A 26,240-nucleotide genomic window follows, 5' to 3' on the forward strand; every position below is an offset into this window, starting at 1 on the left:
TTATTATTATTATTATTATTATTATTTATTGATTATTATTATTATTATTATTTATTACTTATTGATTATTATTATTATTATTATTATTATTATTATTATTATTATTATTATTATCGTCGTCAGAATAATAGCTTAAAAGAATGAAATTTGGCTTTATATCATTAGCAATATCATTAGACGTAAATTAAGAGCTGAAGTGAATTGAACTAACTGAACTGAGCTGAATTGAATTTCAACGGAAGAGAACAGGCCCTGAGCTGAACTGAATTGAATTTCAACGTATGAAAACGGGGCCTTACCAAATTTAAGATCCCACAAATGACACCTTTATCTATCCTATTACGGCTATTACGTTTCAAATCACCTCAAATTGACCACAACAATCTTCACTCCTACCGTCCTTCTCCCATTGCCAAACCACCACCATCATCCCATGTGAAGCCTTTTGACCACTATCACCGTTCTTGAACAACCCTTCGTGGAACCTCATTCAAAAAGTGTTACATAGAACAATCTTAGTGGGATAGAAGGAGTGATTCTAAGTACATATAAGGTAAGGTCGGCCAGTCTACGTTGATAGGCGGATATGATGTTGGATTCCACTGACTAAGCAAACTACCAACAGCACTTTCCTTGGTCTAAGTAAGTTAGGATCTTGTTATAATGATCTAATAATAACAGTGACAATCGTCAAAGGAATAACTGATAATGGGAATGAAAAAGGCATACGCAAACTTACAGACTCTTTTGACTCAAAAAAAAAAAAAAAAAAGTGGGTGGAATATTAATGATCTAGAGTAGGAAATTATTTAGTACTTATAATCGACCTTATCATCAAACATATTTTTATATAGAATCAATTAGAACATGATAACTGATAACCTCATCTGAAAAATCTGCAAAATCATCCAATCTAAAAAGTTTCTTTCTAAAGTACTATCCTATTTAAATTGAAATTATACTATATACAAGCATGTTAGGAATATGAAAGATAACCTCAAGATTACATTTTATTTTAATTTTAATCTAACTTTGAGATGGATTTATCACCCCTTGGGGTCCAATCCTCCATGTGGGTATCACAGCATCATTGTGCAATAAAGTTAAAGTAGAATTGCCACTGTTACACCAAATAGTACCCTCAAGGCCTCACCTGCAAGGCCGTTTATGGTATACCTAGAGCTGCCAATCATTGATACGGAGTACAACACAGCACGATACTAATTCAACCAGAAGATAGTGAACACAAAACAACCCAAACACGACCCAATTAGGCAATATTTGTCATGCTATGCAATTATCCTACTTTATACATGAAATTTGGTACATTGGGTGAACACGAAACTAAACATGAACATGTCCCGGTTACCTGTTTTGCTAACTCTAGGTATGCCGCCATCTCCAAGAGTCCACTCGCCCCAAAATATTCCTTATTTTGTTCAAGGTTGCTCCAAATAAACCGAATTTAAGACTTTAACTATAGCACCTTTTTTCCCTACTAGTAATGGATATGTAAGCTTACATCACCTCCTACCTCCAACCACAACCACCATGTGTTAAGTGTTATAATCATAAACACCACGTGAGCTTTGCATGTAGTCTTATCCCATAAACTACTTTCAGAAAAAGAAGAATCCCTCTACCAGTTAAATTCCCTTTTTTCATCAGAAAGCAGTAGAGACCTTATCCTCAAGACTTCAAATTCTTACTCAATAAGCAACTTTTTTTCCATAAAGGAATATCCTACACTCAGGCCACCCACTTACAACATGCAAAAATTCGATATTCATCCCATCTTCGATCAAGAGCCATTTTTCCAATGTCTGTTTATTTTTAGTAACCGTAACTTGATGAAAAGGGGAAAATACGGGGTGCTAAATCTAGTTTTTAGACCAAAATCTAAAACTTTAATCTCCAAATATCTAACTGAAAGAGTTTATATCCACCAATGTGTCCACAAATGAATGAGAACAAATATGGGTCATTTTCTAGTGAGACCACAAGTATAGCTGTACGGCATACTCTTTTCTAACGGTATGGGTATGAAAGGTTCTGTAGTGGGCACTTGCTGTTTGAGTTTGTGAAACACTAGTGGTGAAAGGCCCACAATCCTAGCACCATCAACTCAGGTGCTCTAAACTTTAGTGTTTGGGAGGAATCTAAGACTTATGAAGGTGCTATATGATATAGAAGAGACCCTGACAGCAAAAAAGTTTGGTGATGAGACAAGAACATTCACATGGGCAGCATTTCAATAACTAACTTACAAAAGTAAAATCATCGATGGACATAGAACATCAATGAATATGGTCAGCAAAATGGCTGTCCATCAGATTAACACACGAAAAAGTGCTTCTCAAGGTCTATATCATAATCTAACCTTCAAAATTTTCATATAGATGACCTATCCTTTCTCACAAATCATATCGAACATTCCACCTGCCCTTTGCATCAGCATTGACAGTCCAATTATTTTCTCTGAACTGCATGTATGGAATCTGCAGAGATACAAGGGTAAAGTAGAGCTAATTAAAATACAAGAAAAGGAATACATATTGGCTACACAGCTCTGAGTAATGTTTGGTGGCTGAGGAAAGCAGATATAACAAGAATCCAATAGGCAACAGAGTTAGAGCCGACACAAATATGAAGTATGCCATGTTACTCAGATGCAGGCCCAGCATACATGAAGTATATTTCTGATTCTAAACAATTTTTGCACGTCTTTCCCCATTATAATCACACAAGTAGAATATACATTTACTTGATTGGAGGTTCTGGTTGAAATTTCTATCAAATGACTGTTCACATTGTACGGAAGTTCACATTACAATTACATACATTTTACATTTCTCATCTTTTCCTCTACATATATGTGAATCAAGATAATTAGGTATCAACTGTCAAGGTGAAAAATTAAGGGTCAGGTCATACACTTGTAGAAGTGCCAAGGTATAACGAGTACTGGAGATAATTAAGTCAAAGTAACATTGAACAAATCCCAATAAGTACACAGCTTATAAGGGTTTGATCATTCGACTAACCAACTCAACAAGAAAGTGTGGATAAGCAGAGGTAGCTCGCTACAAATTATAAATTTCATCAGACAGAAAAGCATGCATAACAGAATTCCAGACATAGGGAATGAGAAGGTGGCTGAGCTATGAGAGATTAGTAAACGACCAACTTAGTCCGTTCACTCCGTTGAAAAGCCACATCATAACATCATCACTTCGCATAGTAAGACAAGGTCTTACACCGTCTTTTTATGCATTTTGTATTAACCATGGACATTATTTCGCAAAACCGATCATGTTTAATGATCACCCCCGTCCCCCCTAATGGTTCAAATTTTGTCTTTTAGTTGTATTAGTATAAAGTATAAATCTAGCTAACCTTACCAAAGAGGTATGGGATGAATATAAAGAAGGCCCATATGATGAGGAGAGGGGTGAAGATAAATAAGAGGAAATGACCATAAGATGAGGATATAGACAAGGGAAACAACAAACCAAATAAAGTATGTTTCATTAATAGTGAACTATCCGAAAATGTAAATTGTTACATTTATTTGAAAACAGACGGAGTATCCTATTATTGATACGGAATGCCACAAAAGAACTCCTTTCCTTTTCGAGGAAATAAAGTCATATGTATACTCAAACGTGTACCCTAGTGATTGGTTGTGAGTAGTATAAAATGTTGTAATATATAGACAAATGCATTTTTAGAAAGGAAAATTATTCACATGGGCATCCTTAAAAATGACAAGAAACTTGACTTGGGACAAAAGTAACTATTTTGCAAAGCCAAAGTTCAAAAAATATATTTTTTTTCCATAAAATCACCACATAAGTGGAAAGCCAAGTTGAAACCTATCAAGCTGATTCTTCTACTGGTTGATATTAAAGATATTAATTGCTCAATTGCCTTATTTTTGTTCAATATGGTATCAGGTAGTGATTATTTATTTCAACCAGGCCAAAAATGATGTCACAATATAAAGAGGAAGTTTTGTTACCGATCTTTTGAAAATATCTCTCTGTTGTAGCCTTTTCTTAATCACTATTTGGAAATGGTGATTTTGAGTTGAGACCAAAGGGAGTAATAAACATCTCTATTTCAAAGTAACAGTCCTGTTCTCTTTATTTGCACCACTATGTTTAATATATACGAAGTATACATTGCAGTCAAATTCACACCCAATACATCCACAATGTCCCCAAGTTATCGAAGGTGCAGCTTGAAACAGCAACAAATGCAACTTCAATTCATACATCTACTGTCATATTCTGTTCTATATTAACCATCAGGACAGTGAAAGGAGTTTAATGCAAAGCATACATCAGGATACAAATAAAATTATTGTAACCTTTGTTAATTAAGAGAAAGACAATGTTTACAAGAAAAAGCTAAGTCGATATCATCAATTACATGGGGAAGATGTATTAATGAAGTCCTTGAAGAAATACTATACCACTTTACTAGGGTATAACAGTAAGAGGTGGGCAGCCACCTCAAGTGTACACACATATGGACAAGCCATGGAGACAAGAAAATTAAAGAACTCCTTAGGGTTCCCAAGTGCAATTGTGCAACCCAAAAGCAACGTGGACAAGTATACTTCTTAGCAAAAAAAAATGTTCTTTTTGGATTTGGATTGGATTGCCAATCCAGAAGCCCAAATGTTTTATAAACTAGAGAATGCACAAAATTGAATTGTCCTGTCAGCCTCCAAAATACAATAATTAGCTTAAGAGCTGTTTCCAATTTTATTTTATTAAAAAAATATACTTAATATCATTTCAATTCAATTAACATAGATAGAAAATCCTTTACTGAAAATCAACCATTAGGCTTTAACTCTTCAACAAAGTCCAAAATCAGAGAAGGTTATTGCTTAAACTGTACCAGAAGAAAGTCAAATGGGTTACTTTTCATTGAATTAATGTAATTCCCAGATATGCAATTACTGATGGTGGACTAAGAAATAAATTTAGAAGATATATTTTTGAATCAAATGTAAAAACCAGCACTACCACAACTATTTGTAAGTCACTCTTTAAGTGAGGTGATATGTGGAGAAGAATACTATATTCTTCAAAAAAGAAATTTGAACAATTATAAGGCCTACCTTATTAGTGACATCGTAGCCAACCTTGAACCTCAGATCTTGTTCCTTTTGAAAATTGAAAATGCACCAGGTGAATTCTGCACCTCCCCTGACCCTCCTCTACAAAAGAGTGGGGAAGAAGATAAGACATTTGACAAATAATAAAAGGTCCTCAAGCTTTTCACCTAACAAAATGTACAAAAAAATCCCATACAACATACAGAAGGATGGATATAATCTTAATTCAAGAGAGTGGGGGGTGCCTCTGCAGATACACTTGAGTATCTAATAAAATTACTTAAAAGCTATTTACATAAAGTCAGTTTCCTTCTCAACGATAGCAAATCTCGCACAATAGGTAGGTAATGTCAGGAAAAGGTTGTCAGTCACTTTTCCTGAACTCTTTCTTTTCTTTCCTAGTTCCCATTGTTTTTTTTTTTTTTTTTTTTTTTTTTTTTTTTTTTTTTTTTGGGGGGGGGGGGGGGGGTATTGGGGGAAGGGGGGTGTTACCAAACTTGAGCTACATATTTGGATGCTCCAAAATGCATAATTGTCAAAAAAACTGTAAATCAGCTCTAACCTGCTTAAACTCTTTGTCAATCTCGCATCGTCCCTTGACGTTAAAGCTAATTGAGTCATTAGATGTCACAGGGAATGCCATTTTACCACGAGCAGTGTAACCAAGCTTCTCATGCTTATCAAATTGCACCCCCAAGCCAACACTGGATGACAGTTGTGGTTGCTATCAATTGAAATAGTTGTCATGCAAACAAAGAGGAAGAAGAGCAAGAAGTTAAATGATTCAGACTGTCAAATAATCAATATGACTTGTCAAATCAAGCACATTATATAATATCAAAAAAAAAAAAAAAAAAGAAAAAAGGGTACAAAGAAAAGAGATTTATTTGTTGAGCACAGAACCCAAAAAGAACAAGGCCTAAGAAACTTATAAATTGAGTGAAGCAAGATAGCTTATGGAGCAGCATACATTATAGAAGCGCCTCAACATTGCACAGAAGTAGTTTGGTGACCCATATCTTGTATCTAGCTCTCCATGAACCTGACATAAAGGAAAAACCCTCCGAATATCATAAAACGAAAACTGGAAAATACAGCATAGATAAGAGATTGAGAGGTCGAATGTATAACCAATGGCACCTCATACAATGATACAACTAGCAACTTGAGGACATATACAATCCAATAAATCGTGAAAAAAAAGAGAAAAAAAAAAATCTGACACTCCAAACCCTCGTAAAGGAGTGAAAAACAGATAAGAAATAGTCTCCAATGCACAATGTAGTTCACCCCAAATACAGTCATGATAACTTTTATTAAAGGGGTTATCTTCAAACGTTCAGAGACCCTTCAACAAAATCAGCCAAATAAAATGCAGCTCAAAAGGTGAGGAATTTCGCGGTAAAACCAGCAATTTCTCTCTTTACCCATTTCACATTCTTCTATCAAGCCACTAAAAACAACACATTCACTTATTACAACAATTTCTGAACACCAACATGATAAAATTTGCTAAATCCTCCACACTCACAAAAATTATTTGCACAATAATTTATACTACACTTGTTTAATTCAGCTTACCCTTCACTCAAAACGTCATAATCCAAGAAAACCTCAGAATTGCAGAAATTCAGCCATTACTTGACAAATTAAAAGCACTAAAACCTAATTCAAAACTATAATAATAAAAATAAAATTACAGTAGCAATGGAAGCTAACAATTAACTGAAACATGCAATTATAAAATGATAAAACATTAACAAAGCAATAAAAATCAGTAGAAACAAAATAAAAGCATAAAAATTAAGAGGCACAAAAGTGAAAAAGAAAAGAAATGAAGAAAAACCTGCAAGAAAGTGTCAGAATCAATGGGAAGCTTCTGCTTGGCATGAATTCTGAGAGATTTGGAATCAGCACTGTATCTTAGAGAAGTCTCCATAATTATCTCTCTCTCTTTGCTGTATTCTATTTCTGCTCACAACAACAGTGAAGGTCAGAAGAGAATGGTGAACAAACGGATATAAGGGTTTTTATTTTTATTTATTTATTTATTAATCCATACGGAGTATTATTTTTCTTTATAAAGTGACAAATTTTAAATTAAATTGGTTGATATAGCACTAAATTAATAAATTTATACTCTAACCGTTTCATAATAATCGCAATACTTTTATTTTACGTCTATTATTATAAAATAATTGCAACATTTTTTACCAACTTCACTTACACCGGTAGTGGTGAAGTACTAAGGGCATAGTTGTCCATTCACACTAAATGCTGGCGGTTTTAATCATTTTTTATGGCAATATTTAACACCCCTTTAAATAAAATTTTACTTCGTATTTAATAAGAAAATTTTAGTTAATTTTACTAATATTATATAACTTACCAAAGTTATTATTCAATCAATCTAATGGGTTATGATTCCTAAAAAAATTATATGAAAAATTGTAAATATCGTGTGTCACACAGGACTTATGGTGTACTTAAAAAAAACACTAATGGTGTTAGCGAGTTTTCACTTAAATTAGCATGACGATTCTTCAAGATCGCCTCAAGGAGCATTAGCCTTTGCTCCATCACCACTCCATAGTTAGCTAACCAATCAGCCGCTCGATTGTCTTCTTTACAACAGTGGTTAATAGTAATCTCCCAACTTCTACCAAAGATGAGAGCCTTGCATTTGCGAAGTATGTGTATATAAGGAGAGTTAGAGGGTGTCTCACCCTTTGACATGCAAAAGAGTCAATAGCCAACTTCACCTTCCTAACAGCCGGCGATTTAAAAAAAAATAGAGTTATAGAACGTAGTTCTACCGTTACATAACAGCCGGCGAGTTGAGTGTGATTTTCAATGCGCCGTTGGGAACGGCATCCCAATATCTATTACAGCCATTATAGAACGGAACAGCCCAGTTTTGCTTCCATGAGAACAAGTAATAATGGTCAAAGAATTAGTAAAGTTGTTATGCATGCTTTTCAAATTTTCACAATAATAATCATATGATCAATCTTTGTTATGTATCCATGGTCCTAGGCAATAGATAGCCGTATCTTTCATATAATATCAAATTTTCCTACATTAAAGACTCAGAGTACAAAATTGGATAAGTTTATCGCATAAGATCAGCAATCTAACACAAACAAAGCCCATGTCTGCGCTGCTATGATAATCAGTTGCAGGAACTAAGTTATAAAGATGCTATTCAGATTTCAGAATTCATCGATATACTCTAGAAGATCATCAACATCCTGCTTCAAGGCTGTAATTTTTTGTTGGATAGGAGCAACCCGGTTTTCGATTTCCCGACCACTCAGCTTCTTTTCGCAGCAGTCCACCACGATTGAATGTTTAGTAATTAACCTTTCTTGCAATTCTCGCTCCTTTGTAACAAGTTCCTCCACCTGCAATACAACCAATTACAATTGTATCAATCTTGTAAAAGCTTAAATAACATTCCTATGAAATTGAAAATAGTAAAAATGATTCAAAAGAGCATGAACAGAAATTAATGGGGAGCACCTTAATTGTCTAAAATAAACATTTAAAACAAACCTTAGGAAAGATTTGGGTCGCCTGTGGAGACAACTGCAAGGAAGTAAGCAAGGGCTTCAACTCTTTCAAAAGCTCTTTGAGCAAGTTGTCCGCGGCTTTCCGAGCATTCTTACAAGCTTGGACATTACCGGTTCTAGATAATTCACGCAATGACACCTCCAGTTTATCACGGATTGCTAAACATCGGCTGATAATATTCTCAAGCTGCTGGATTATAGTTTGCACCTAAATATTAAGATGACCAGAACATGCGAAGACATGTACAAATTAAATTTGCTTACTTGAACTTATTGCTCCACAGTCCACACAAATGAGACATTATAAACTCACCTCCTCCCTTTGTACTCTTGCCAAATAGGAGGCAGAACTCTTAGAAATTGAAAAGTCGGCATGAGAGTATGCAATGCCAGCAACAAATAGGAAGAAAAATCCTGAAATCAACATCAATGGCTCCCTGAGCAAGGACAAACAATTGAACTTGTAATATACCTGAGAATCACGACACACATAAGATGGTGAGATTATAAGATGGTTGACAAAACCATAATTATCGATGCTCATAATAAAGTAAAACTATAATAATATTAAAGTAATAACATAAGAGCTGTCAAAGTAATATAAAACCAAGTGTTTCTTCATTATCGGCCAATCTAATATAGCATATAAAAGTAATACCACTGCTATCAAGTGAAAATAATAATTATGCTTCAGACTTTTAACCCAAAACATTAATGTCAATCAAAGAGCTATAATGCTTTCATTTGCACATTTGTAAATTAAACTAGGAATCTGGAGGATGAATTTGTGTAATTTATACCTGAAAATGTTGATTATGCTCTGGAACTGCATTGACCTTCCGCAGAACCATTACTGGTCGACCACTTATATCCAGGTGACTGACTTTGGTCTGGTTGAAATAGAAGTAACAACATTAGTACGTGTTCAAATATTTTGCTTTCATAGAAGGTAAAAAAGGTACAGCTCGGGGAGGGGGTGGGGATTGAGCCGGGATATTAAAGCAATTCATCCTGCTAGATTAATTACCTCTTGCCATTGTTCCACTGGAAATGGAATAGAAACAGACAAGTCACTTGACCCCTCTGGCAAAACAACCTGCAGATCATTAAATTTATCAGAAACTTATGCAAGACTACATAATGCTCTAAGATTTTGATTAAAAGGAAAAGGTTTCCAAATTGAAATAGTTTCCCACTCATTTCATCATATATTGGGGTAGAATCCTAGACAAATATCTAGGAAATTCATGGCCATTGCAAAAATATCACCGCATTGTTTTGGTTCATCCATATTGTAAAGGATATTCAATTGACAGAACTGACATAGTCTGGTTGGGGTGTTTATAGACCCGCGATCTCATCCAAATCAAATGTTACATCTCTTGTTTTACTCAAAAGTTACTAGCCAATCACAGAAGCAACGAAAGATTCCCTATACCTCTCCCCAATAATAGCTAAATAGCACTAAGCCTCTAATATTGCACATTTGCTCTAATCACTCTAATAGTGTAAACTTATTATTTAATCTTAAAGACTCTAAAATCAAATTTGTATTGTAGCAAACACAACATGGACCACAATTAATGCATCATTTCCGTTCCCAATATTATGATCAAAACCACATTTTCAAACCATGTTCGCTCATGGCATGGATGACAGTCTTGACAACTCTTTACATGAAATTGTGAGGATTCCAAGTGGCAGAGGGAATATTGTACTATCAACCGCAGACAATTAGCAACCCATAGAGTGCAAGAACTATGACATTATGGAGATCATACATCCTATGACCAAGAGGTCTCTAATGCCCTGGCAAGGGTGACTCCCAACAAAATTGTCCTAGGGCAGTCAGCACAGTCAGTATCAAGCATTTAAGCACAACCAGCATTTTCTGCTTAGGATAATGAGTCAATTTAACACAATCTTCCACACAAACAAAGCACAATAGAACCTTAATATTATAACTAGTATTTAAATTATTATTCTAACTCTGACAGATCCACAGATGAGGTCAACAAGCTTACACTTCCATACCCTATTCAAATGAAGTATAGAAAGTATGCAATACTATTAACCAATAAACATAGTGTCTACAGCCAAGCTGCAATTTCAAGGTAATAACATGAATGGAGAACAAGAAGATGGTATCCACATTGAACCCTAAAGTAATACCTTTACTATGAGCTCATCAACTACCAGCTCATCAATAGGGCTTCCAAATGAGATGTTAACAAAACGCTTTCCTTCAGCCTCAAATAAGTAATCCTTCAGGGGCAAGCCATATCCAAAGGTAAAAAATGTTTTCCAGCCGCCAAACAAAGGATACCTTGGTTCAATTTCTAGCTCAGTCTGCAAGTATGAAAATTGAAAATAAATAACTAAAGAGCAAAGTTAACAAAGCAGAATTAATCGGACGGTATTCACAAGAAGAACAATACCTTTTTTGAATTACTCTGCAGATTAGAAGTGGAAATATTGCCAATTTCATCCCGATAATAGACTGAATGTGCCCTTGGAGGTAGTTTAGCTACTAGTCTGCTAAATGATGAAGCACCCTTTACATATGAACTCATTTGATGATCAAGTCTGCATACAAAAACAATGCATGGAATATAATCATAAACGTATGATACTTGTGGTCGGAACAAAATTGATAAATATTGGGAAAAGAAACACACCTGGAAAATTCTCCCTTGAGAATGGCACCTCCATGGACAAGGTTATAATGCTCAGTGATTTGCACATTGCCCCAGTGTGAAATTTCTATCTCACGCACTAATTTTTGTGCAACTGCATATGGCTTGTTGTATTCAAAATGTACAACAACTGGGGAATATGAGAAAGGGGATTGATTCTCATATGGTCCATACTTTATTTCAGAACCTTGGGCTTTGCTGTTTTCTAGTTTGGTATAAGATTCAATTCTTGCATCAGGCAATTTAACACTTAATGTTTGAGCCTTAACTGCATACGGGGATAGATAATATGCACTATCCTGGAATACAACTAGCTGAAAATCACCCTGGGAAACTTTCTCTGGGAATGGCTTCAAGATATGAGCGAATACAGCAAAAACTTCCAAGGATAAGCTTTCTCCCTTAACAAGTTTTTTGGGTAGAGATACAGAATAGGATGTTAAAGATTGAGGGATACCCTCAGATTGAACAGGCTTAAGAGGGAGACTAGCTCCATGGCTTTTTGTCTTCCCTTTGCCTTCAATGTGAAAAGCTGACAAAGAGGCCAAATGTTTCGCCTGGTGATCAGGGAAGGCAACCACAAAGTCTGAAATTGGTTCATTTCCATCATTTTCCACCTACATAGAAAAATATCAGGATTAAGATAAGAAATTCTACATAGGGAAGCAATTATCTAGATAAAACAGTAGCTGCTGGACCTAAAGTTGGTAGGTAAAATAACACAAGGCTAATTGCTAGACCACATGCTTAATCAAGATCAATCCAAAGCTGAAACCTGGAAACTAAATGCTAGCTCCTCAAAAAGCTAAGCTTATTATTGCTCTATTGGCCCTAACGCTTGATTGCATAAAAACCAGTATCTTGACCTAAAAGCAAGCTATTTCTTAAGCTTTGGGGACAAATTAGCATAAATCAACTAATTTAAACTTTGTTTAACATAACAGAGTTTGCATATGACCAATCATAATAGTGTAAGCGGCAAAAAATGAAATGTTCTCACTTCTACGCAGCATTTACATCCAGCAACCTAATAAAATATATTTCATAGATATGAATTATGCAATCTCAACACTACCCAATTCGGAAGCCGGAGTAACCCTCCTCAGTTCTTTTTGCATCAAAAAACCAAAGCGAAGCTACAAGGAATGTGAATAATTGGCAGGACATTAATTGATTTTATATGTTCTTACAAAGTTTGAAGTTTAAGGCTGTAACAACTGGTGTGTTCATGAGTCATCAAAAGTCACTTAAATTCATCTAAACACTAACCAACCCTTGATGCAACTAAAGCAGCTAGTCACTAAGGAAAAAAACACTATGTAGCCTCTCGTATATGTCAGGGCCTCATCCAGTGGAAAGTTATGCGTTGGATTCTTTCAAAATATAACAAAATTATATGATATTGATGCCAATGGAAAAAGAGAGCAACCAAAATCACCTTAATGTTGGAGGTAACTTTCACAATGTGGGATGTCAAATCAATCTGCATCAATAAAAGGAGTATAAAATTAGCTGAAACTTGAAGAAAAAGGTAATAAATTCAAAAGCAATTAAAGAAGCAAATGCAAAACCTCATCTTCTACCCTTAAACCCCTATATTATTCAAGTCCAACCCATCAAATTACAGAAAGTGGGAATCCCAAATACAACCTTTAGGCATCAAAATAAATAAACCTGATTCGCAGTGCAACTAATCACATTGAAAGCTCATCAATTTCCTTTGAAATTGACCCAAAATCCCAAATTAATAAATGACAAAGATACAAGTGACTGCTTAACAATGATCATAAGCTAAAACCCAGATTGAATCTCTATCTAATTACAATATTATTAAACCCCAGATCAAAAATTCATATAATCACTCAAGAAAAAAGCTTCGATTAATCAATTGGAATACAAAATACTAGAGCTTCAGAAATCAAAAATAAAAAACGAAGGGAGGCAAGAGAAAGACTTACGCGACGGTCAACCTTGGAGATGATTAGATCGGAAAAAACAGGGGAAGAGAAAAGAGCAATTGAGAAGATGAAGATACATAGATCTAGCTTTAATCTACTGCCTAACCCCATTTTTCTGGGTTCAGTCATCTCAGTGATATGTTAGTACGAACAAGAAAAGGGGTATGAGTTTGATTATTGTATTTATTTATGGATTGTCCCTAAAAATTAAACCTCTTAAACCCACGAATCTTTATTTTGTATACTTGCACGTAGAGCTGTCAAAAGCTGACCCAACCCGAAATACCGATCCTAACCTGATCTATTAATCGACCCGTCTGAACCCGAAAAAAATGGTGACCCGAACCCGACCTAACCCAACCTGAAACCAACCCTAGACCCGAGTTGATCCGAGTATTTGAGACCCGAACTCGAACATTAACCGACCTAGAGACGACCCGACCCGAATGTAACCCGTAAGTTATTGACCTAAACCGAAATTTACCCAAACCCGTTTTAACCCGTCAAAACCCGAATTCAACCCGACCTGTTCCTAACCTGACCCGAATTCAACCTGACCCGAATTCAACCTGACCTATTCCTAACCCGACCCGAATTTAACCAACCTACTACAAACCCGACTCAAATTTCAACTCGACCTGTTACAAACTCGACCCGAATCAACCCGACTTGTTATTGACCTAACCCAAATTCAACCCGACTTGTTATTGAATCAATATGTATAGGTCCCTCATGTTGGTATTGGAACGAAAATTGAATCCTAACTCTATTCCTTCAATATTTCACTTTGAATTTTAAGAGGTTAGTTTCACAACATGTTTTTTGGGACGAAACAAGTTTTCCGCAAATTATTGACTTGAACCGAACCCGACTCGAACCCGAGAATGACTCGACTTGATTATAACCCGTAAATTATTGACTTGAACCCGAGAATGACCCGACCTGATTATAACCCGTAAATAATTGACATGAACCGAACCCGACTCGAACCTGAGAACGACCCTAACTCGTTTAAACCCGTAAAGACCCGAATTTAACCCGACCTATTTTTCACCCGACCCGAATGTAACCCGACCTTTTACTAACCCGACCTAAAACCCGATCCAAACCCGATAAGATGTATGACCCGACGTGACCCGACTCAAGCATGACCCAACCCGAACCCGACCCGCATATGTTATGACATTAACCCATATTGACCCGACCCGAAATGACCCAACTCACACCAATCCGACCCGTTTACCCGAATTGATAGCTCTACTCGCATGTGCTAACTACGTTCGGCTCGAATATTATTCGTTTATCACGTCACCCTTTACTAAGATTAGGTTATGAAAGAGTAAGAAAATGTTCTAATGATTATATATAACGGTTTTTTGCATAACTATGTAACTAGCCTTTTGGCCCGTTCAATGCACGGGTTCTTATCTAGGTTATTTCATATGTAGGTATGTTTTTCAATAGTTGAAACTTTTGATATGAAATACGAAGTAATTGTTTCATTGCTAAAACTTAAAAGGAAAAAAAGAATGAGGATAGAACTGTGGAAAAAGATAAAGGAATTTATTAGATACATATATATACATGAAGATTTTAGGATATGAAATGACATATTGGTTTAAGTTATATTTTAAGTCTATTAGTTGAAAAGATAATTTTTATATAATTCAATTCATATGTTTATGTGATATATATTAATTGGTTCAACTTTATTTTATTATGATGGAAATGAAACACTTCATTTTCTTAATTGAATTTGCAAGTTATAGAATGTATAAAGACTTAAACAAAAAGATCAAAAGGGGTGACATGTGTCATATGTGGTAGTGAGTGACTTGTAATGACATATGTCATATGAAAAATTATGGTTTGTGTTTTTAACTTTTTAAAATACTAAGTATAGATATAGATTACTTGTAGTACCAAGTATTGAAAAGTTGGGATATACTCATGTGTGATTTCGCTTTGATTTATGTTTCAATTTTTTTTTTTTTTTTTTTTTTTTTTTTTTTTTTTTTTTTTTTGGTTTTAATAATTTCATTTGACTCAATTTGGTTTAGTTTCATTCAATCCAAAAAAACAAAATCTTTGTATTATGTATGTTATTATAAATGACATAATGAGTCAATATCACAAAGGGGAAAAAAAAACATTAGTATAACATTTAATGAATGTGTTTTCTACAGGTAATTAAGGCGGTATTGCAATATACTCCGCACTCTTTTTTCCCTTTGATAAACAATGTTAACATGTGTTCAGGTCCAATTAAGCCAATTGGGCCTAGTCATTAAATGATCCAATATTCCAAGGTCAAGGCCCAAGCCTCCATTAAGCCAAGTCAACATAAAGTCAAGCGGCCCAAATTGTCATGGTCAGCCCATGACTAAGTCTGGCCCATTCATTCTCATCCCTTTGTCATACTAAGGTATAAAAGCCTTCAATCTTACCATTTATGATGGATATACAACTAAAGCCTCAAGCATTAACTCTCTTGCATAGCTTTTCCCTCTAAACACTGTTTGACTTCGGCATCGGAGGGGTCTTCCTCGGATCCACCCCCAAGGCCAGTTTACGTGTGTTTGCTGTGCAGGAAACCTTCGGCCCAGCGTTACTTGGACCGGACGAGTCTTCATCCACTTCATCGGACCTTCGGTTAGGTCCCATTGTTTTCACCCGAAACAATTTGGCGCCGTCTGTGGGGAAGACTTTCAAAAAATCTTTAAGCCGATTAAAATCATCTTGCAAAGACCTTAGTAGCAATGGCTAAGAACCGCAAGAACAAGCGAGTGAGTCAAGGAGTAGGCGAAAGGCCCTCAGACCCTCCTACTCCTACTCCATCACCTTCTCCGGACCGGAACTCTTTCAGGGGTGCCAGTTCAGGAGGAGCATGTAACACCCTAGAAATTCCTTTCCTTTAAATGCACACTTTACTCCTTTTAAAATACGTTTTAGGAATATCTAAGACATTACCGCCACCGTGAAAACGGTTAAGGCAAATATCAAAGATACACAGCGGAAGACTTGAAAACCAAAACTATTTAAATAACACAATTTAAAACTAAACCAACGAAAATAAAGATGAAAATCAGCAAAACCAAAGCCAATTGAAATCCACTACAACTTGGAACCATTTAAGGCCCTTATTCAAAACCAAAACAACCCAACTTTTAGTGTTAGTCCACAAAGTAATATAATAAACCATTCAATGCATAAAACAAAACATATCCTAATGGAAGCTAGCATGATTCCCTCTTCACTCATGCCCCGTCATGAACATGCCTCAATACCTGAAAGAGTATCTCTACTTTCCCCCACTACTCTCCATTAAAAATGGATCATCGTAGGGCCAAGATCAAGACATGGCCAGACACAAACAACACACACAATCAGCAAAGCTGAGTACATAAGCGTAGCTAAACACACTAGCATGCATTCTCCTATCATCACACACACTTACCTCATTGCACCTGTTTACAAGCACACCCAACAACAAACAAGACACAATGACTAGACAATAATTAATTCATTTTGCCTTGATTACGCATCGAACGGGTTTCCAACTCTACCTCCCCCAAATATAATTTGAGGTTAACTGGCACGGGAGCTAACCGTGCCAGCGACAAACCACACAAAGGTGGCGGAATTCCTGCGCATAATAAATAATAAAAAGGAATATACAGCGTCCTGTACTCCATTGGAAGTTATGATCAAATATAAAGTCACATAACTCCCCCCATATGTTCATACTCAAGGTATATACGTTCCAAGAGTTTTGGTGCGTAATATCTTTCACTTTACGTTATTTACATATTATTAGACTTGGTGATGACTCTCAAAGCATAACTATTCAATCATCAATAATTGTTCAATCAACAAACATGCCAATTTAATTCTTGAATATTTAGTGACCACATAATATTTAAATGTTGAACCCTTTTTAATTCTACCTCAGTGTCAAAGACACCTTAAACGCATAATGCGCCACAAATCCTATCCCTCGGTGTTAACCACACCTTAAGTGCACAAAGGCACCGACATACAATTTATTCCTCGTGTACATAGACACTTATCTAGCTCTTTCCTCATGCTTAAAGCATCAATAAAATTTATATGAACCATAATTAAATTCCTTTTCAATATTCCAAACATAATTAAACCATTAGTTTAATTAAACAAGCTCTCTATCATGCCATAAATAAATATGTAGTCCACATAACCATGCCAAAATATAATTTTCCAATCCATAAACCATCACAAAATAATTCATGCTTCACAGTTCAATCACCAACACCAATAATTCACAATTTAATACATAAACCTTAGCATGATACTACTTGCAATTGATTGAAATTAAACCTAGCATGATTCTACATCATCAAAATATACTAAGTACGCGAACGTACCTTGAATACGATCTTAAACTCGTCACAACTAGTAAAAATTGCTCACTTCGAAGTCTCCTACACATTAAAATTATAATAGAGTATTAAAACCCACTCTAAACAAATTTCCAGCAATATATACTATCCTAAAATCCCTCTTAGAGTAATTAGAATAAGCTAAAATTATATTTAAAACACTCTAATTAAGTCCCACTTGATGGGTAATTTAAATTTCCTTCAAAAACATAATATTTAGGGTTCTACATAAAATTCCAGCACTTTAGTTCTAATTAAAACTTGTTGTAATTTGGTTTCAAAGCACTTAAATTGAAGATCTAAACATTCATACATCATCTACTTCCATAATTTCATAAATCAAGAACCTAGGGTTTCAAAAATTGGGGCTTTTTAAATTAAAACCAAAGCTGAAAATTAATTAGCATGATTACAACATTCAAACATCAAAATTACATCCCAAAATTCATAATTTGTAATTAGATCTAAGCATAGATTAGATTAGAATAGGAAAGATTAAATCTTTTTTTTTTTTTCGAGAACCCCCACGGCAGCAGCAGCCACCACGGCACGGCTGGGCTGCTGCCGCCTGCCGCCGCGGCTGCTGGCCGTGTGCTGGTGGTGCGCGGTGGTGTGTGGTGGTGGTCCGGCCACGTGTATGGTGGTGGTGGTGGCCGGCCGTGAATAGGGGAAGGGGAAGAGGAAGAAAAAAAAAAGAAAGAAAAGTAAAGAGAAAAGGGGAGAAGCTTACCTTGGGTTTTCTCCACTCTGGGCAAAGTTGATTTGCCTCATAAGTGGGATATTTATACCCCCTTCTCTACCAACCCTTTTACCCTAAACTTTCCTCTTTTGGTTTTCCTAATCCCTTCCCTAATAAAACTTGTTAAAATTAAACTTCCTTAAAATAAAATCCCCAACTTTTAAATAAAATACTTAAATAAACTTTCCATTTATAATAAAATACTTTAATACTTTATTAATTAAAATACTTTCCTTTTATAATATTAATTAAAATACTTTAATTAAAATAATCACAACTATTTAATATACTTTATAAAATACATACTTTAAATAAAATACGTATAAAATACGGGGTATTACAGAGCATACCGGGGGGATTCCCTTTCCCCCGTAATTCATCAATCTCATCATAGACCGAGTCCTTCTCGGTCTAACAAAAGTCACTCCGATCGTAGGACTTAATCAGTGCCTCAAAGCAGACCTTTGACCGTCCACTCTCACTCCCACACTCAACCGAGTACCCCTTTAACGGGGCCTAGCTCGGAAGAGGTGGCAAGAGCGTTGGCGGTGCTGATGGAAGCAATGAGGGCGCAAAATATGCCTCCACCTTGTGATCGAACTCCCCCGCATACCAGGCATCAGCGGAGGAAGCTCGACCATGAGGGAGAGAAACCTCCTTCCTTCAGGGAGCTGGAAGAGTGGGAAGAGGACACCTGGAGGATTGAAAGAGAGAGGAAAAAGAACCCTAATTTTTTCAAAGGATCCTCTACCTCTCGGCCAGATACTCACAAGAGCAGCAGCTCTGCCTCTCGGTCAGAAACTGCTCGTCGAGAGAGGCCAGAGACTATTCGCCGAAGCGTCCTCGACCGACTCGGCGGCAGGGAGCCGAGTGTGCATAGCCGCCTCTCATTCCCTGTAGCCGAGGCCTGAACTTCCCAGCCAGGGACGAAAACCACTCTTACCTCTCTAAGAGGGCAGAGCGCGGTCCCTTCGGCCAGGAACAAGGGCAAGGTGGTGATGCTTCCTACCAGTTCTCCATTCGAACAATGGATTCTGGAAGAGCATGTGCCGACGGTTAAAATCCCATTGCACATCACATATGATGGGACTTCAGATCCGAAGGACCATATTGCCTCTTACGAGGGGCACATGCATCTCTGCCCCAGGTCCGAAGCGACCTGGTGCAAATATTTTCCCACCACTCTCAAGGGGGTCGCGCAAGCGTGGTTCTCCAAGGGAGTAAAGGAAGGCTCTATAATGGGGTGGGACGACTTGTCCACCAATTTCAAGAGCAAATTCTCCACGGCAAACCGCCGAGAGAAAACCACTGCAGAGCTCATGGGTCTGCAGCAAGGGGAGACCGAGAGTCTCCGAGACTACTTGACTCGTTTCAGCAATGAGTCATCAAGCGTGTCTCAGCTGGACCAAGGGTTGGCCATTTTTGCAATGCAAAATGGCCTTCAGCCCGAAAAGTTCCTTGACTTCATGGTCATGCATACCCCGCAGACCCTGGAGGAGGCTCTGAACGCCTCGGATAAATTCATCCGAGCCGAAGAGTGGAACAAAACAAAATCCCAACCCCAATCTGGGGGTGGGAAGCAAAAACAGTCGTCCGAAGACCAAGGCCAGAAGGCGAAAGGAAAGGCAAAAGCCTCCGAACAATCTTCGGCCAACGAGCCGAAGAAGGAAAAATCTGCTCCCTTCACGGGGAGATATGAATCCTATACTCCGCTGGCCCTTCCGCGCGCTAAGATTTACAGCGTGACGAAGGAAGAGCAGAGTTACAGGAAGCCGAGACGGCTCCCAAAGTGGTACCAGCACAAAAATAAAAATCAGTGGTGTGAGTTCCATGAATCACCGGGACACAACACTGAAGAGTGTATCCAGCTGAGGGACCAAATCGAAGATATGGTTCGGAAGGGATACTTGAAAAAATACATCGCGGATCACCGTGAGAAAAAAGAGGCTGAGAAATCCGAAAAGGACTCTTGGAAAGAACTCGATTTCCCCCGAAAGAACAGCAAAAATTCGGAGGGAAAATTTCCTCCAATCAACGTTATTTCGGGAGGAATATGTTCTCGGAGGGAGCACAAACGTCACCTTAGGGCTCTGACCCACTAGGTGAACAATGCTAGCATTCAACCTCCCCATTCGCCGGTGCCGAACATGATGTTCACATCCGCCGACTGTCGGGGGATAACGTACCCTCACGAGGATCCGTTGGTGATTATCGCCACGGTGGCCAACCACGACGTCAGCAAGGTTCTTGTTGATGGTGGCAGCGGAGCAAACATTTTGTTCCGAAAGGCCTACAACCAAATTAAGCTGAAGCCCAAGCACCTCACACCGGTACCCTACCCGGTATCCGGATTTAATGGGGCTTCAACTTATCCGGACGGGAAGGTAACACTTCCTGTCACCATCGGCTATGAGGAGGCAGCCAGGAATGTCATGACCGAATTCTTGGTCATTGATGCTCCTTCAGTGTACAACGTGATCATGGGGAGACCTATTATTCACGAGATCCAAGGGGTAGTCTCGACGTACCATCAGATGATGATCTATGTCTAAGATGCCGGCTACCCCGAAAGGATCGAGGGCAGCCAAAAGGAGGCCCGAAGGTGCAACTACCTCAAGCCATCCACTAGTCATTCAAAAGATGACGACGAGGAGGAGGAGGAGAAAGACAGGCAGCCGAGCGCGAAGAAACCGAAAGGCCTAAGTGCTTCGGCTCAAGGAGACCTGGCCAAGGAAAAAGGGCCAGGAAAAGAAAAGGCTAGCTCATCATCTGAGCCGAAAGACCCAGAGAGCCAGCCGAATAAGAAAAAATCTGGGGCCCCTGCTGACATAGACAACAGGCCAGAAAACGAAGAGTCCAGCCCCATGGCAATGGAGCTGGACCAGCAGACCGAAACGGTCGAGTTGACCAAAGGAGATGCCGAAAAATGCGTTACAATCGGGCTGGATCTTGATCCGAAAGTCCGCGTTGAGCTCATCCAACTCCTTCGGGACAACCGAGACGTGTTTGCTTTCTCGGCAGCTGATATGCCTGGGATAAGTCCAGACCTCATCTCTCATAAGCTTAACGTCGACCCAACGTGTCGGCCAGTTAAGCAAAAGAAGCGGAATTACTCCGCAAATAAGAACCGAGACATCGCAGCCGAGGTCAAAAAGTTACTGGATGCAGGCTTCATCGAACCCTGTCAATATCCAGAATGGCTGGCCAATGTGGTGATGGTTCAGAAGGCAAATGGCACCTGGAGAATGTGCGTTGACTTCACGGACCTAAATAAGGCATGTCTGAAGGATTTCTATCCCTTGCCGAGGATTGATCAGCTAGTCGACTCGACAAGTGGCCATGCCTTGCTTAGTTTCATGGACGCATTTTCTGGGTATCATCATATCTTCATGCACCCCGAAGACCGAGCAAGGACGACATTCGTCACGAACGCCGGGGTGTACAATTACATAATGATGCCCTTCGGATTGAAAAATGCGGGGGCAACATATCAAAGGCTGGTGGACCAAGTCTTCACCGAGCAAAAGGGCCGAAACATGGAAGTCTATGTTGACGATTCAATCGTCAAAAGCAAAAAAGATGGAGACCATGTTAGGGACCTGGCGGAAACTTTCGCCACTTTACGAAAGCACCAGATGAAGCTGAACCCGAAAAAGTGTGTTTTCGGCGTGAAGTCAGGGAAGTTCCTTGGGTTCATGGTCAGCAAAAGAGGGATTGACGCCAATCCCGCTAAGGTGCAGGCAGCGCTCGATCTTCCCAAGCCGAAAACAAAAAGGGATGTTCAGCGGCTCACCGGAAGAATGGCAGCCCTCTCGAGGTTCATCTCCAAGGCCTCGGATAAGGGGTTACCTTTCTTCAAAGCCCTGAAACTCCCGAAAACAAAGGAGCTCGTCTGGGAGGACGAGCAAAAAGAGGCCTTCAAGCAGCTTCGGGAGCATCTAGCTCAGCTTTCAACACTGGCTAGCCCAGTAGAGAGAGAGTCCCTGTACTTATACGCGGCTGTCAGCCCAGCCACCATAAGTGCAGTGCTGTTGAGGGAAGAAAACAAGATTCAGCAACCGATCTACTTCGTCAGCCACACTCCGACGGAGGCCGAGACCCGAGACCCGCTACCCCTTACTCGAAAAAGTTTCCTATGCAGTGGTGGTAGCTGCTCGGAAGTTAAGACCCTATTTTGATTGTCATCAGATAGTGGTTTTGACTGATCAGCCGCTGGAAAAGGTTCTCGGCAAAGTTGAGAAATCTGGTAGGTTGGACAAATGGGCTTTCGAGCTCACGGAGTTCAGCATCAGCTACCAGCCGAGAGCGGCCATAAAGGCTCAAGCTCTGGCGGACTTCCTAGCCGAATGCTCGTACCAGGAGACGCTAGATGTCGAAAAGAAAACCTGGACCGTGTTCACGGATGGATCCTCCACCGTGAATGGTTCGGGGGCAGGGGTGGTTATAACCTCTCCTGAAGGAAAATCCTTCGAGTATGCACTAAAATTTTCATTCAAAGCTTCGAACAACGAAGCCGAATATGAGGCGGCCATTGCCGGCCTAGAATTGTGCATCTCGCTGGAAGCCGAACATGTTTGTCTGAAAACAGACTCTCAGCTGGTTGCATATCAGATTGGTGGCAGTTACGAGGCCAAAGAGCCCTCGATGATATCATACCTCGCCAAGATCAAATCAGTTATTGCAAAGCTGAGAACTTTTGAAGTTCAGCTGATCCCAAGGGGTCAAAATGCACAAGCCGATGCACTCTCCAAACATGCTAGTTCAACTCTCACTGAGCTGAACCGGTCCGTTTATGTGGAGGTGTGCCGAGAAAGAAGTGTCGATGAAGCACCTGAAGTGTGCTGCGTTGACCAGGAACCAAGCTGGATGGATCCCATCCTAGCTTTCAAGCTTTGGGGAGAAATTCCCGAAGACAAAATTTTGGCCTCCAAGCTGAAGCGAACCGGTTCAAGGTTCATTGTCTTCAAGGGAGAGCTGCTGAAGAAATCCTTCTCAGCCCCGCTGTTAAATGTGTGGGGCCGGCAAATGCAGATTACATCCTTCGAGAAATCCACCTCGGCATCTGTGGGAACCACATTGGGGGAAGGACCCTAGCCCACAAAGCATTAAGGGCAGGGTACTACTGGCCCACCATGATCTCAGACGCCAAGGAACTGGTCAGAAAATGCGAAAAATGTCAAAAATTCGCACCAGTCATCCATCGGCCAGCCCAAGAGCTTCAGCCCGTGCTGAGTCCACTTCCATTCGCCCAATGGGGGTAGGATATCCTGGGCCCATTTCCGGATGCCGCATACCAGAAAAAGTGGCTGATAGTCGGTGTCGACTATTTCAGTAAATGGATTGAGGCCGAAGCCGCCTCAAACATTACGGAGCAAACTGTTAGGAAATTTATCTGGCAGAATATCATCACTCGTTTCGGCATCCCGAAAGTGGTTGTCTTTGATCATGGAAGGCAATTTGATAATCTACCGCTGAAGCGGTATACAGATCAGTTCGGCATCAAACTGGCATATTCAGCGGTATGCCACCCGCAAAGTAACGGACAAGCCGAAGCTGCAAATAAACAGATTCTGAACGCCCTCAAAAAGAGGGTAGAGGATCAAAAGTCCAAATGGCTGGAGGAGCTCCCAGGAACTCTCTGGTCCCTTCGGACAACCGAAAAAGAAGCAACGGGCCATTCACCCTTCGAATTGGTGTATGGCGCCGAAGCTGTTCTCCCAGTGGAAATCAGCACTGAAAGTCTGCGAGTGTACCACTTCTCGGCCGAGAACGAGCAACTTATGAAGGAATCTCTCGATTTCCTCGACAAAGTAAGAGACTCGGCCCGAGTCAGAATGGCCGCATACAAGCAGAGAATCAGCAAATTTTACAACCGAAGAGTCCAGGCAAGGCCTCTCAAAATTGGAGACCTCGTCCTTCGGAATGCTGCTGCAGTACAGAAAGGCCGAATTCATGGGAAGCTCTCAGCTGCTTGGGAGGGACCCTATGAAATCTATGATGAGCTTCAGCCGGGAACATACCGACTTCAGCAGTTGGATGGAACTGAGCTGAAAAATCACTAGAATGCTGATGTGCTTAAAAAATATCATGTGTAAACCCGTCGGGGCAGAACAATCTTTGTAAGTACATTGTGAATTATTAATGAAAGGCCTCCGAGCCACTATTTTCTACAAACGTTTGCAACCTTTACTTTTCCATTTTTTCTTTACGCTATCTACTCTTTAAGGGTTTCCTTCGGCCCTGTCCGAAACCTTTGCCCTTAGAGCACCAGGTTTCGGATTGCCGATAAACTCGCCTTTTTAAAGAACTCTGGTCTTTCAGCTAAGGTGAAAACCTCATTAAGACTTGTTCTATAAGGCAATGAGTCCATGGACAAATCTGGGATATTGCCTTAACTGAGCCTTGTATCCCAGATAGCCATTATTTAAAACACTGCCTTCAGCTGACCCTGTGTTTTAACTATCCATTTTTTCAGATAGACAGAAGATCAAGAGCAAAAGCATAAACTGATAGAAAATAAACAAAAACTATCTCAGAAATCTGAAGAACAAGTCTTCAAATCTCTGGGGGGGAAAGGAGCACCACAAGTGCAGACCTCCTCAGCTGAGGCCTCTAAGCCGAAACTTTGTACTTAGCAAAAAAAAAAAAAAAAATTTCAAATATTCAAAGCAAGGCAATATGAGAGAAATATCAAATCCATAAATACGAAATCATGCTCGGATTACGAGCTACAAACATAAGTGTTTAACCAAACTGAAAGATAATATCGGCAGTCGCCCACAAGCGGAAAATAACAGCTGCCGAAATACGTACAAAGACAAAAATAAACTGTTTGTACATCAAGGCAAGCTGAAGCAAAAAATAAGGCAAAAAGGGATTCAGAAAGCGGCAAGTCTGAAGCTAAGCACATGTTGATCCGCAGGACTCTGAAGACGACTACCCGATTTCCTATGCTTCAGCCGAAGGGTCAGGCTGGTCAGCAGTGCCTGGTCCCTGGGCAGCCTCAGCTCCAGCAGCAGAGGAGGCAGGTTGGGCTCTTGCCTGGGCATCAACAACTCTCTGTTCAGCCTCCAGCTCCCTTCGTTCAGCTTCTTCCTCGGCTGCTTCAGCCTGTAGGATTTCATGCTCAGCAGGAGTAGGATACATCATGTGTGGATCCTCGGGATCCTGAACCCAGAGCGCGCACTTAGCCCAGTCCAGCGAGGGCTCAGCATGGAGAGCCAGCCTCCGGGCCACCCTAAACCCATTCATGTAACCCATCTCATACTCTTCTTGGGTGTAGAGGTGAACCCGGAGCAGGGCTTCAGCATCAACCAACTTCTTTTAACTCTCCTCCAAATCTTTTTTAGATTTCTCTAATTCTTCTGAGAGTTTGGATGAAGAAGTCTTCTGCTCGTCAAGCTCCAGCTGGACATTTGAAGTCTCGGCCTTGACTTGGGTCAGCTCATCTCCCTTAACCTTCAACTGATCTTCCAGATCTTTCAGCTTCTGGTCCTAGGCCTCAGCAGCAGCTTGGGCAGCAGAGAGTTGAGTGTCCCTGGCCTAATGAGCCTCTTCAGCAGCCATCCTACTGGATTCAAGGGCCTCCAGCCTCTGCTCCACCTCCTGGACTCGCCCAGCAGCTTCGGTAGCCACTCGGCGTGAGATGGCCTCCCTGAAGCTGGGGATGTCGAAAGCCCCAAGCTCATTGATAACTCTCTCCCCGGCCATTAGAGTAGGGAAGACC

The 26,240-nt window shown here is 39.5% G+C and overlaps 2 protein-coding genes across 2 annotated transcripts; both read right to left on the reverse strand.

The window, feature by feature from the left end:
- Nucleotides 1–2,221: 2,221 nt before the first annotated feature.
- LOC145638763 (outer envelope pore protein 21B, chloroplastic-like) lies at nucleotides 2,222–7,141 on the reverse strand. The gene is made up of 5 exons (XM_081689773.1): nucleotides 6,978–7,141; nucleotides 6,102–6,173; nucleotides 5,694–5,855; nucleotides 5,135–5,233; nucleotides 2,222–2,498 (listed from the first exon to the last, which is right to left on the reverse strand). The coding sequence occupies exons 1-5, from the start codon at nucleotides 7,068–7,070 to the stop codon at nucleotides 2,415–2,417; spliced, it is 510 nt and encodes a 169-aa protein (XP_081545899.1). The 5' UTR covers nucleotides 7,071–7,141; the 3' UTR covers nucleotides 2,222–2,414.
- A 932-nt stretch (nucleotides 7,142–8,073) lies between these two features.
- LOC145640757 (dolichyl-diphosphooligosaccharide--protein glycosyltransferase subunit 1A-like) lies at nucleotides 8,074–13,539 on the reverse strand. Its single transcript, XM_081691988.1, has 10 exons — nucleotides 13,358–13,539; nucleotides 12,838–12,882; nucleotides 11,382–12,016; nucleotides 11,142–11,289; nucleotides 10,876–11,052; nucleotides 9,731–9,799; nucleotides 9,504–9,593; nucleotides 9,017–9,175; nucleotides 8,687–8,911; nucleotides 8,074–8,535 (listed from the first exon to the last, which is right to left on the reverse strand). Exons 1-10 carry the CDS (start codon nucleotides 13,484–13,486, stop codon nucleotides 8,344–8,346), a joined length of 1,869 nt encoding a protein of 622 aa, XP_081548114.1. The 5' UTR covers nucleotides 13,487–13,539; the 3' UTR covers nucleotides 8,074–8,343.
- Between the last annotated feature and the right edge of the window lie 12,701 nt (nucleotides 13,540–26,240).

The sequence above is a fragment of the Chenopodium album genome, chromosome 7 (genome assembly GCF_948465745.1).
Source record: "Chenopodium album chromosome 7, dcCheAlbu1.1, whole genome shotgun sequence".
Lineage (NCBI taxonomy): Eukaryota > Viridiplantae > Streptophyta > Magnoliopsida > Caryophyllales > Amaranthaceae > Chenopodium > Chenopodium album.